At 46.1% G+C, this 11,164-nt stretch overlaps 1 protein-coding gene across 1 annotated transcript in view; it reads left to right on the top strand.

Moving 5' to 3' along the window:
• The window catches only part of NME5 (NME/NM23 family member 5), an 8,492-nt gene extending 717 nt beyond the window's left edge, over positions 1 to 7,775 (top strand). The window contains exons 2-5 of the mRNA XM_018555723.1: positions 1,978 to 2,183; positions 3,927 to 4,027; positions 6,277 to 6,395; positions 7,641 to 7,775. Of these exons, the coding sequence (XP_018411225.1) occupies positions 1,978 to 2,183; positions 3,927 to 4,027; positions 6,277 to 6,395; positions 7,641 to 7,709 (495 nt within the window). The 3' untranslated portion in view covers positions 7,710 to 7,775. The remainder of the gene's footprint in view (positions 1 to 1,977; positions 2,184 to 3,926; positions 4,028 to 6,276; positions 6,396 to 7,640) is intronic.
• The last annotated feature ends 3,389 nt before the right edge of the window (positions 7,776 to 11,164 follow it).

Below are 11,164 nucleotides of genomic sequence, written 5' to 3'. Positions count from 1 at the left end.
TACACACCTGCAGGTAAGTCCAATGGATGCACCATATCCAGTTTCATGGATGCAAATGTGAGGGTCACCAAGACAATGACCGTAACATATGTGAATAATTACAACCTTGTATTATTAAAGTGACACTAAACTGAAGTTTAATCCTAAGAATACATCCAAGTACCTTTAATTATTAACAACAATGTATCTTATTTGTGTATCACTCGGCTGTAGATCCTCCAATCATCTCTGAATTGGTGCTGACACTGTCCTTCCTTCTGGAGGAGGGCTACTTTTGTTCCCCATGGTCCCTGTGTGTGTTGTAGAGTAGTCACCGCTCCAAGCTCGCTCCCGGGATGGACTACAATCTCATGTTTAGTTTACAGGCGATCCCCGGGTTACATACAAGATAGGGACTTTAGGTTTGTACTTAAGTTGAATTTGTATGTAAGTCTGAACAGGTACATTTTTTAAGTGTAACTCCAGCCAAAAAAACATTATTTCGTTTTGGATAGCATAGGGAAGGGTCACGTTTGTTTTGCTGTCTGTTCCCCTTGTTCAGAAGATTATAATATAATAAAAAAAAACATTTTTTTATTGAAAATGACACCAAAAAAAGTTTTTTTCTATTTTTAATTTTATTTTACTGTAATTTTTTTTGTTTGCATTTTTAATTTTTAGTTATTTAACTTTTTTAACTTTTTTTTACATTTCTTTGTCTTTTTAATTAATTTTTTTTATATTTTAAACTTTTTACAATTATTTTAATGCTGGGAGCCATACCCAGCCTGCTATTGGATATTGTAAAATGCAATAGCCAATAGCAAGCTGGCTATTGCATCTGCCCACTGCCTGCTGTCAATCAGCAGAGGAGGGGCCTGATGGAGAAAGTTCTCTATCAGGTCCTCCTGTGCTGATTGACAGCAAGCAGTGGGCGGGTACAATAGCCAGCTTGCTATTAGCTATTGCATTTGACAATAGCAGGCTGGGCATAGCTCCCTGCAGTGAAGAGGGGGGCGGGACAGCGAGGGAGCAGCCGGACCGGGACGGCGAGCAGATGATCAGACCGGGGAAGCCGATGGATTGACGGAAGAGGAGGCCGGGACATCAGCGGAGATAAGGGGCTCAGCGGCAGAATGCAGCGTTCTGTGTCCCCGCTGCCTCCGCCAACACAAGCGCGGAGAGCAGCGGGGACACAGGCCGCTGCAGACACAGTTCTCCTAAATGTACCGGCGGCTGCCTGTACATTTAGGAGAACTGTGGACCCCGTTCGTAAGCACGGATTGTCTGTAAGTCGGACGTCCGTAACTCGGGGACTGCCTGTACTAATTTGTATTAACATTATAGTCTATCACTATTTGGATTGCAGTTGCCATAGTGATGCACATGTGATCAAGTATAACACCAGCCAATTGAGGGCTTGAAAGTCCGGCTGAGAGCTGAAATAAGAATACTGACAACCTTGATAGCATGCCTTGAAAGTGACTGTTTTGGAAGACACTAAATTGGTGGGTAAGGTTCTTCTTTAACTTACAGTTCTGCAATATCTGCCACTCCGATCCTTCTCTCACCAACATTGGCAGAGGATATTGGTCTTGCATTGTACATCATGTACGCGCTGTGACGTGACTGACTGCAATCACTGTTCGGCAACCCCAGCTCCTTCAACATAAATTGACTGACTGTTGAGCAGCAGTGTATGGCCAGCTTTAGTTTTTTGATCCTGAGAATTATTTAGAGAACTACAAACCTTAAAAATAAAAATATAATACTGCACTAAAAATAATGAGGGGCATTTATAAAAACTGGAGCAGACAAAATCTGGAGCAGATTTGCACTGCAGCCAATCAGCTTCTCTCTCTCATTTTCAAATCTTACCTGAGCAAACTGAAGAGAGAAGCTGATTGGTTGCCGTGGGCAACTGCTCCAGATTCTGTTTGCTCCAGTTGTGATAAATTCCCCCCAATGTGTTTAGGATAACATGTTTTATTTTAACAGAGAAGAAAAGTCCATCTGAGCCCGGAGCAGTGTAGCGACTTTTATTCAGACCAATATGGGAAGATATTCTTCCCCAGCCTGACGGCGTACATGAGCTCGGGACCAATCATGGCTCTGGAACTGGCCAGACATAACGCCATCGCCACCTGGAAGGAACTGATGGGGCCTTCAAATAGCTTGAAAGCTAAAGAAACTCACCCAGACAGGTAAGGATTCAGTGTTTTCAGTGTCTATAATCTTCTAATCTCAGCTTGTAACTGCTAGTCTGCAGACAGATGCAGGGAGGGGTTTTATGGACAGTTTTGAGTACCAAAGTTTCTTGCAGGCACCCAATGTTCACACCAATTACAGTGCGTTCCAGCGCGGTTAGCTGCTGGAACGCAGTGTATCGCATCGTAAACTCCCCCCTGCATTCTGGGGCGGAAGGGGGCAGTGTCAGTGCATTAAAGTCAATGGCAGCGCAGCCATGCCCCCCGCATGCAGTGTGATCACGTGGCATATCAATGCCTGCGTTCCAGAGCCAGTGCGATCTGAAAAAATGCTGCCTACAGCATTTCGCACTGGATCGCACTGGACTGGATCACAAGCATTGATGTGCCATGTGTTCTGGTGCGGGCGATCGCACTGTGGGTGGGGGGGTCTGGCTGCGGTGCCATTGACTTCAATGCACCGCCACACCAACTCCCACCCTTGAACGCAGGGAGCCGTCCGGGATGCGACAGAGTGCGTTCTAGCAGCTAACCGCTCTGGAACGCACTGTAGATGTTGTGAACAAGCCCTTAAGGCTTGACATGTTTGCAATCTATTTACTCGACACATCCGCATCTTTTATATATTACCAAAAAATTGGGTATTATTATGTATTTGTGTGCAGTAAAATGAATTTAAAATGCATTTTTTAGTAAAAATTTGGGTTTCATCATCATGCAAGATCAAATATACAGTACATACTGTACATTGCCCAGTAAAGTATTAAAGTGACATAAAAGTAAAAAAAAAATTTCCTTCCCCCCAATGTTAAGTAAAACACTTACCTTAAATGATGTCTGTTAATCCGATCTTCCTCTTCTTTCCTGTCCTTTTCAGCCTTCTCTCCAGCGCTGCGGCAGGTCTCCAAACCAGCGCTGACTCCTCTGTCTTTGCTGGCACTTCCTGTCCCACGGTGGCTGCATGCGGGTGCACGCGTCTATAGACTTACCTCGCGTCTCTCCTCGTCTCCTGGCCGAAAATCCGAACTGCGCATGCGCCCGCCCCAGGATGCTTTGCGGCCGTCCGAGCAGTTTCGGATTTTCGGACGGGAGTGCGTGGGGAAGACAGCGGCAGGCTTAAACCGCTTTTAAAAGCGTTTTCTTTATTTTTGTAAAACATTTTTGCATAGATCTACTGTTCGCTAGCAGTAGATCTATGCAAAAAAGCCGGAGGGTTTGGAAACCCTTTAATTTAAATGTTTGCCCAAACACTTACAGTCATCGTGTTTCCAAACAGCGCCAACCAACTCTCTCAGGTGAACTTCCTGTTCAGTCCAAGATTACAAGGAACATCCCAGTCTCTAGCAGCTGCCCATCTACTAGCTGGAGAAGGGGGGAGGAGCAGAGGGAAGGGGAGTGGATTGCCATGCTGTCTGTGTACTTTTGGAGACACACACAGCTTAATTGCACACACAAGGGTGGCTTCATAGGACTACATAAGGAAAGGGGCCACCTTAAAACAAGGTATCAGGCCCAGTGCTCAGGGGACTAGCTGATTCTGCAGGAAACTTAGACTTCAAGAAGCAGAATTCATTGTAAAGGATTTAACCAGCATTTGAAATAATCTAAAAACCTTTTGAGTTTAATGTCACATTAATCGCTTCTCAATTCCCGTAACAGCCCCTCCCCCCCATTATTGTTTTGTTGTTTTGCTGAAAAATTATGCTAATCATTCAAACGAAAATGTCCACATTTCTCCAGTCTGCGGGCCATCTACGGAACTGATGATCTCCGCAACGCCGTTCATGGTAGCTACTGCTTCACTTCAGCTGAACGTGAGATCCGCTTCATGTTTCCAGATGGTAAGTGCAGCCAGGGGTGTATCTACCGCAAGGCATACAAGGCTGCCCCAAACCAATGAGGCGGACAAGGCCAGGCTTGCCTTTGGGCATACTGGGCACTTGCCCGGTGGGCCGAGGCTGGGCGGCACAGAATCAGGCAAACTAGGCGGCCCCAAGAGCGGCTGCCTAATTAAAGAGCTGCTCGGTGGAGGGGAGGGCCCAGTGAGATGTGGTCTGGCTGGCTTTGCACAGGAGGTGGTGGAGCAGCAGCGGGTGGCTAGGGGCTGGCCATAGCATGTGATCTGATGGAGGGATGTCCTGGTGTCCTGGAGGCAGGCTGGGGGACTGCAATGTATGTTGTTGGTACTGATGGCACTTCAAACTGCAGGTAAGAGGAGCAGCACATCTATGCAGGGAAAGGGAATCTGCACAGTCCAGCTAGACTGTGCACAGCCCACCATAGACTTCACACAACCCACCATAGACACCACACAGCCCACCTGAGACCATGCACAGCTCTCCTGATACCCTGTGTGCGCTGTATCCAGTGACTGACAGGATGCGCAAAATGTCAGGATGGGGTGGGGTAAATTTAGATTGAGGGGGGTGCCCGAGTTTAGTCTTGCCTAGGGCAGCACAAAACCAAACTACACCACTGAGTGCAGCGACATGTACAACGCCAATGTTTGGATTACATTTTTGTGGACCAATGTGGCACCTCTGTGCCCGCTCCTTCCCCTGTCTGTCCCTCCAATGAGTGCTGGGGAGGGGAGGTTGGAATTCCTTCACGGGATAGTGACAGACTCAGATATTGACTGACCCAGCGCTGTGACTGCACAAAGCGCACAGCTCACGCCCTGTAATGCATCCTTGTAATCCACATTTGGTGCTCGGATAACTCTGTTCCAGAGTAAATGTCTTTGAAAATGCAAAACCGGCACACAATGCTCTTCCAAAAAAAAAAATCGCATTTTTATTTCACATGTATCTGTACAAAGAACAACCGATAATGTTGTTTGGGCTGAATGTGTACACATTCCTACAGACACACGGGGGGCACAACTCCATATTAATGGCCATGGTTTTGGAATGGGATGTCCAGTAAGCTCATAGAGGTGTGATGGTCAGTTGTTCTTAACATTCTGCCTGTAGAGTAGTGAGTCTACAGATCGTGTTCATATGCGGTTGACACTGACTGCATCAGATTGAACAGTTTGTGACACATTTTTTTGCATGCATTTTAAGATACAAATGTGTAATGTAAATGGACCATAATTAAGCTGGCCATATTTCCTTGCACCAAAACCGGGACATTGGCATGGCAAACACGGGCTTCATATCCTTCCATTGCGTCAGTCTGAGGAGCAGAGAACTATACCATTAATCGTGAGATTTGCTAACACTCAGGAGCACTGCCCTGCTGAGATAAAAGCTCTGCTGCTGATCATATAAAATGGCTTCCTAAAGTCCCCGCGCTCCCCGCCGGCGCTTATTCTTCCTCTGCGGCAGCACTGACTGGGAGGAAGTTACGTATAGGCGCAGAGTGTGGTCTGTGCCCCTATATGTAACATCCCTTCCAGTCGGTGCTGCCGCAGAGGAAGAATGAGTGCTGGCAGAGACTTCTTAGGAGTGCGCTTTGTGCACCTCCTTAATGAGACCGGCTGGCCGCAGCGATGTAGAGGTTAAGGCTGGCCGCAGTTGCAGTTGTCTTAAAAAGACATTAAACCCTCAGATTTTTTAACATAAACCAATACTGTAATGTGCGCCTTACTGTAATCCATGTTAGTTCCCCTTCTCTTTGCTGCTCTTCCTTTTAAATCTTCATCTCTTCTCATGCTGGGGGAGAACTGCCCTTTGCAGCTAAGTGCCTCTTCCTGTAGTGCTGGCTCAGGTTGTGAACCTTCACACAGACACCATGTATCCATTCCAGAGACAAGGCAGTCTGCTGCAAAACAGAAGTTCTGCCCAGCATGAGAACAGATGCAGATTAGACGGAGGAGGAGCAGCAAAGAGAAGGGAAACTACCATGGATTACAGTAAGGCGCACATTACAGTATTGGTTTATGTTAAAAAATCTGAGGGTTTAATGTCACTTTAAGATTTATATCAATGTTAACAGACACAGAGCGCACTCCTAAGAAGGAAAACGGGACAAGATTGATTTTTTTAAAGAAATAACAGTACTCTACTGTTTTAATACCAGACATGTGGTCAGCCTAACCATAATACGCTGCATTTCTGTGTTGGTAATGGTGACTTTTACTTTTCAGTGACCATTGAACCTGTGCCCACTGGAAATGCCGCCATAGATTATCTGAGCCTTTTTGTGAACCCGACTTTGCTCGCTGGACTCACAGAACTCTGCAAGCAGAAGCCAGCCGATCCCCTGGTGTGTAAACTTTGTACATTTATTTCCATTTCTTATTTTAACATTTTCGTCCGCACGTAATATATTGTCTGTTTCATTTTTCATCCTGCGTGATAAAAAGATCTGGGTCATCACACCAATGAATCCTTCTTGTAGTTTTGCTGAAAAGCTGTGACGTGAAATGCCAAGACCGCTGGCCTCTATTACAAATAATTCTACCTGTTGAAAGGGGAACTATCCCCTGTCTCCCCCTTCCTTGTCACCTAACTATCCACTGAGAGTGCAGTGCAGAGAATCTCTCACTGAAGGGTAGAACAGAGGGTTCGGGCAGTAACAGATTTGAAATGTTTTCAATAACTGAATACGTTGAAGCCTAAGTTACTGCGTGCGCTGGGGTTTGAGGGGAATCCAGATGCATCCAAAAAGAAAAGGGCTGTTCTGTGCTAATTCTTGTGTGGCAACCCATTGCAACCAATCACAATGCTCTGTTGTAAAGTACCAGAAACTGACAGATTCTGATTGTCATTATGATTGGCTGCAATGGGCTAGCACACTTTTCATACATCAGCCCCTGAGCATCTATAGATTACCCAATTTACAAGGAGTTACCTCTTTTGGAAGACCTTGATTTTGGGGTGCTGCAATTGGATCAACAAGAGATCGGGCTCATGCTAGTAAGCAATTCAAAGCCTTCTGTGTAGATTACCTTGTACACATTTTTACTAAATAGATATAGACACTTTGCAATCTTTACCTGGAGCTTTAAAGTGACATTAAACCCTCAGATTTTTTAACATAAAACAATACTGTAATGTGTGCCTTACTGTAATCCATGGTAGTTTCCCTTCTCTTTGCTGCTCTTCCTTTTAAATCTGTATCTGTTCTCATGCTGGGCAGAACTTCTGTTTTGCAGCAGACTGCCTTGTCTCTGGAATGGATACATGGTGTCTGTGTGTAGGTTCACAACCTGAGCCAGCACTACAGGAAGAGGCACTCAGCTGCAAAGGGACGTTCTCCCCCAGCATGAGAAGAGATACAGATTTAAAAGGAAGAGCAGCAAAGAGAAGGGAAACTACCATGGATTACAGTAAGGCACACATTACAGTATTGGTTTATGTTAAAAAATCTGAGGGTTTAATGTCACTTTAAGAGCCATAGGGCTATAACATATTACAACATGTATTGCTTTTAATAGAAAAGTGAGTCATTTTGTTACGCATGTAAAGCAGTTGTCAAATGATTTATTCACTTATTGTTTTAACACAGACCTGGCTGGCTGACTGGCTTCTGAAACACAACCCCAACAGACCAGACATTGAAGAGAAACCCATTTAAACACCGGAACCAGCCACACATATCTAAGTGTGGTATCACATAGACTTCAGTTACATGAAAATATCTGGTATTACTTTATTTCTATTACTTCTGATAGTTATATTGAACTGGATTTTACTGCTCTCTCCTTTAAATCAAATTATGGCAGACCATCAGCAAATGGATATTGGTTTGTTTTCTGCAATTGCACAGCAAAATCACCTTTTCTATGAATGTATTTGGTTCATCGTTCAGAAACTCTGGAATGTAATAAAATGCATCTCCAACACCAATGGGAGAAATTATTGTACTTCTCAGAGGCAACACTGGAAGATCCCTTGTGTAGTTTGTGTCTTCGCTCTTCCCAGAAAGCTGTAAGAAATGGGTTACTCTCAGGAACTGGGTTTACCATTGAACCTTAGGCTTCCCCAGAGGTTGATAGGGGTTCCTTGAGCTGTGGCTGGATGGTGCCTGGATAGTTATGGGGCCAACGCTACTTGGAAGTGCCAGTAGCATGACACCAATGATCTTTTTTTAGCTGTCTACAGGGTGGCACTGTAAATGAACATTCTTCCCACTGACCACCAATGAACGGGGCATTATTCCCACCGACCCCATACATGAATTAATTTTAGCAGAGGTTCCCTGATGCCGGTGGCAGCACCAGGGTGGGTGTCACCCATTGTAGCCGCCCCACATGTGTTGTCTGGGGTGTGATGTCATCATGCATGCGCGGTGATGTACTTCATTGCCGGTGGCCATCTTGGTGATGGACACCGGCAAAGAGCGGAGGGGATATTGACCCGGTGGGATCTGGGATACCATTTTAATTTGACACCCCCTCTGTTGGTGTCACCTAGTGCAGGCTGCACTCCCTGCATCGCCCCTTGTGACGCCACTGCCTGATAATGAAACATAATGTTAAAGCGGAAGTTATAGCAAGTTAAAAAAACTGGAGCTTTTAGCCATAATGTGTTAGTATGCGCAGCATATTAGCACATTATGGCAAGCTTACCTGCCAAAGTGATCCCCTCCAGCACTGCAGTCCCCTCTCACTGTGCTTCTATCCTCTCCCCGGTCTTCCACCGAGTTCAGCATCTTCGGCCTGTTGGTTGGCCAGCATGATGTAGCTCCCGTGCATGCATGTGGGAGTTACTTCATCTCAGCATGCCGGATCTGTGCACTGAGCTGCGCGTGCACGGCTCAATGTACAGAAGAAAAATGCAGACAGGTAGAAAGAAGCTTTAATGGCAGTAAGACTTGCATAATCTCTTCTACCATAAAAAGCCTACCAATTAACAATGTTTTGGGGGGAGGCTTTACTTCTAGTTTAAGGCCTCATTCACACACAACGCAAGCAAAATTGTATATTGCATATATATACGCGTCTATGCGCGTAAATACGAGCGTCTATGCGTGTATATATACGAGCGTATGTGCGTATATGCATGCACTATTTGCATTGCCAGAATGCATCATTCCTAATGACAATTTTAATGAACTGTACGCGTATACACGCGCAATACATACGTATGCGCGTAAAGTACGCAGAAATACGCTGCCCGGACGCATCTTGGTTCCATTCTGTTTTTGCGCATATATATGCTACGCAAATATACGGCTCCATACGCGGCTATCTGTATGGAGCCATTGATTTGCATATGTTGCATATGGTACAATACGCACGTACGCACGTATACGCGCAGCAGTGTGAATGAGGCCTAAGGGTTCCTCTGGGGTGAAAAAAGGTTTATAAAGATGTAATAGAGCAGGGATGCCCATAAGGTCGATCACGATCTACCAGACCATCGCATAGCGATCACTGGTAGATCGCAATGTCCTATTTTCTATGCATCCCCGCTGCTCTCCCCCATCTGTATGCAGCGGGGATCCGAGGAAAAGTGAAGCTGCAGTCGGCGGAGGGAGACGGAGCCATTATCACAGCAGCACGCCGATCGGTGAGGAGAGAGAGAGCCGCTCGGCTTGGATCTGACAGCCGGCGGCTCTCTCTCTCCTCACTGCACATGCTGCTGTTACAGCAGCTCCGTCAACCCCGCCCCCCCGGTGGCTGAAGTGCTTTTTTCTCTTCTCCTCGGATCTCCCGCTGCCTCTGCCTGGGAAAGCAGGGGAGATCCAGAGGAGAAGTTGCAGCCCCCCTCTGTGCTTGGTCGAGCGGCAGAGGATCGGTACATATCAATGATATGTACCAATCCTCTGTGCAGGACAAACACTGGAGCGATCGGCTGATCTCATAGTTGTGCAACGTCGGCCACACGAGCACTGCGGGAGGATAGGACGCCGGCGCCTCTAGAACGCACTGGAATGCGTTCATGGGCGGGAGTGGGCGTGGGGTTGCAAAGCAGCCATGCCCCTCGCCCACAGTTTGATCGCCCGCACCCGGAGCGCAGGCACATTAGTGCCTGCATTCCAGTCCAGTGTGATCTGCAAAAATAGTGCTTGCAGCATTTTTGCAGATCGCACTGGACCGGAATGCAGGCACTAATGTGCCTGCGCTCCGGGTGCGGGCGATCAAACTGTGGGCGAGGGGCATGGCTGCTTTGCAACCCCACGCCCCCTCCCGCCCCCTGAATGCAGGTGTTTTTTCGTTGGTAGATCTCATTGAGCTCGTCATTTGAAAAGTAGATCTCCAGACGAAAAATTGTGGGCGCCCCTGTTATAAAGAATACTGTAGGATCATGAGACATATAAAAAACAGTGGGGTGAGCAGAACCATTGTGGTATGTTGGACCTAGGAGGTCTCCAATCACCACCATTCACTTGTAGATGCAAAGAAGGTAATTACAATTTATGTAATGGTTTATGTCCAGATATGACGTCAGTACATAGGCAAGTACAACTGAGTATCAGTTTCGAGTATCTCTGCTCTTTATGAAGGAATGTGATGCCCAAAGCCCTCCAGACCAGGGAGCTTGGGACATGAAACTGTCGTATTGTACTTATGTATGTGTTGGTTCATATTTGGCAATAAGTTACTACAAGGATTACAACAGAAGTGGTGCTGCGAATACTACTATGGGTTAAATACAGGTTCACTTTAACAAACAACTCTATACAACATAACCTTAAAACCGAACTGAACCCCCTATTCCTGACCTTAATATTAGACCTTCTGTGTACCTGGCCATGCTGCCATGCTGGATCCTCACAGTCCTGCTGGCAGCTCTGTGCTATGTGCTATCAGCACTATAACAGCCAATGTTACAGTTCAGATATCTGTGTGTACATCCAATGTGCTGTGAAGGAGGACCTCCTGCCTCAAGAATGCAGCACTTCGGTTTCACATAGACTGCAGTGATAGGCATTTCCTATTATGCTTCATCAACACATTTGCCTGCAGCTTTTCAGTGCAGATATATGAAGGAAGCTTTTGAGATGAGACTTCCTACACATGCACTGGTGAAGTCTCCTGAAATGTCAACATATCGTCCACCATAGGCCAGAGAGGAAATATTCTT

The sequence above is a fragment of the Nanorana parkeri genome, unplaced genomic scaffold, assembly GCF_000935625.1.
Source record: "Nanorana parkeri isolate BGI_ZX_2015 unplaced genomic scaffold, ASM93562v1 scaffold210, whole genome shotgun sequence".
Taxonomy (NCBI): domain Eukaryota; kingdom Metazoa; phylum Chordata; class Amphibia; order Anura; family Dicroglossidae; genus Nanorana; species Nanorana parkeri.
Note: the sequence above shows the minus strand (reverse complement) of the source record. Positions and strands in the feature narration are given on the sequence as shown.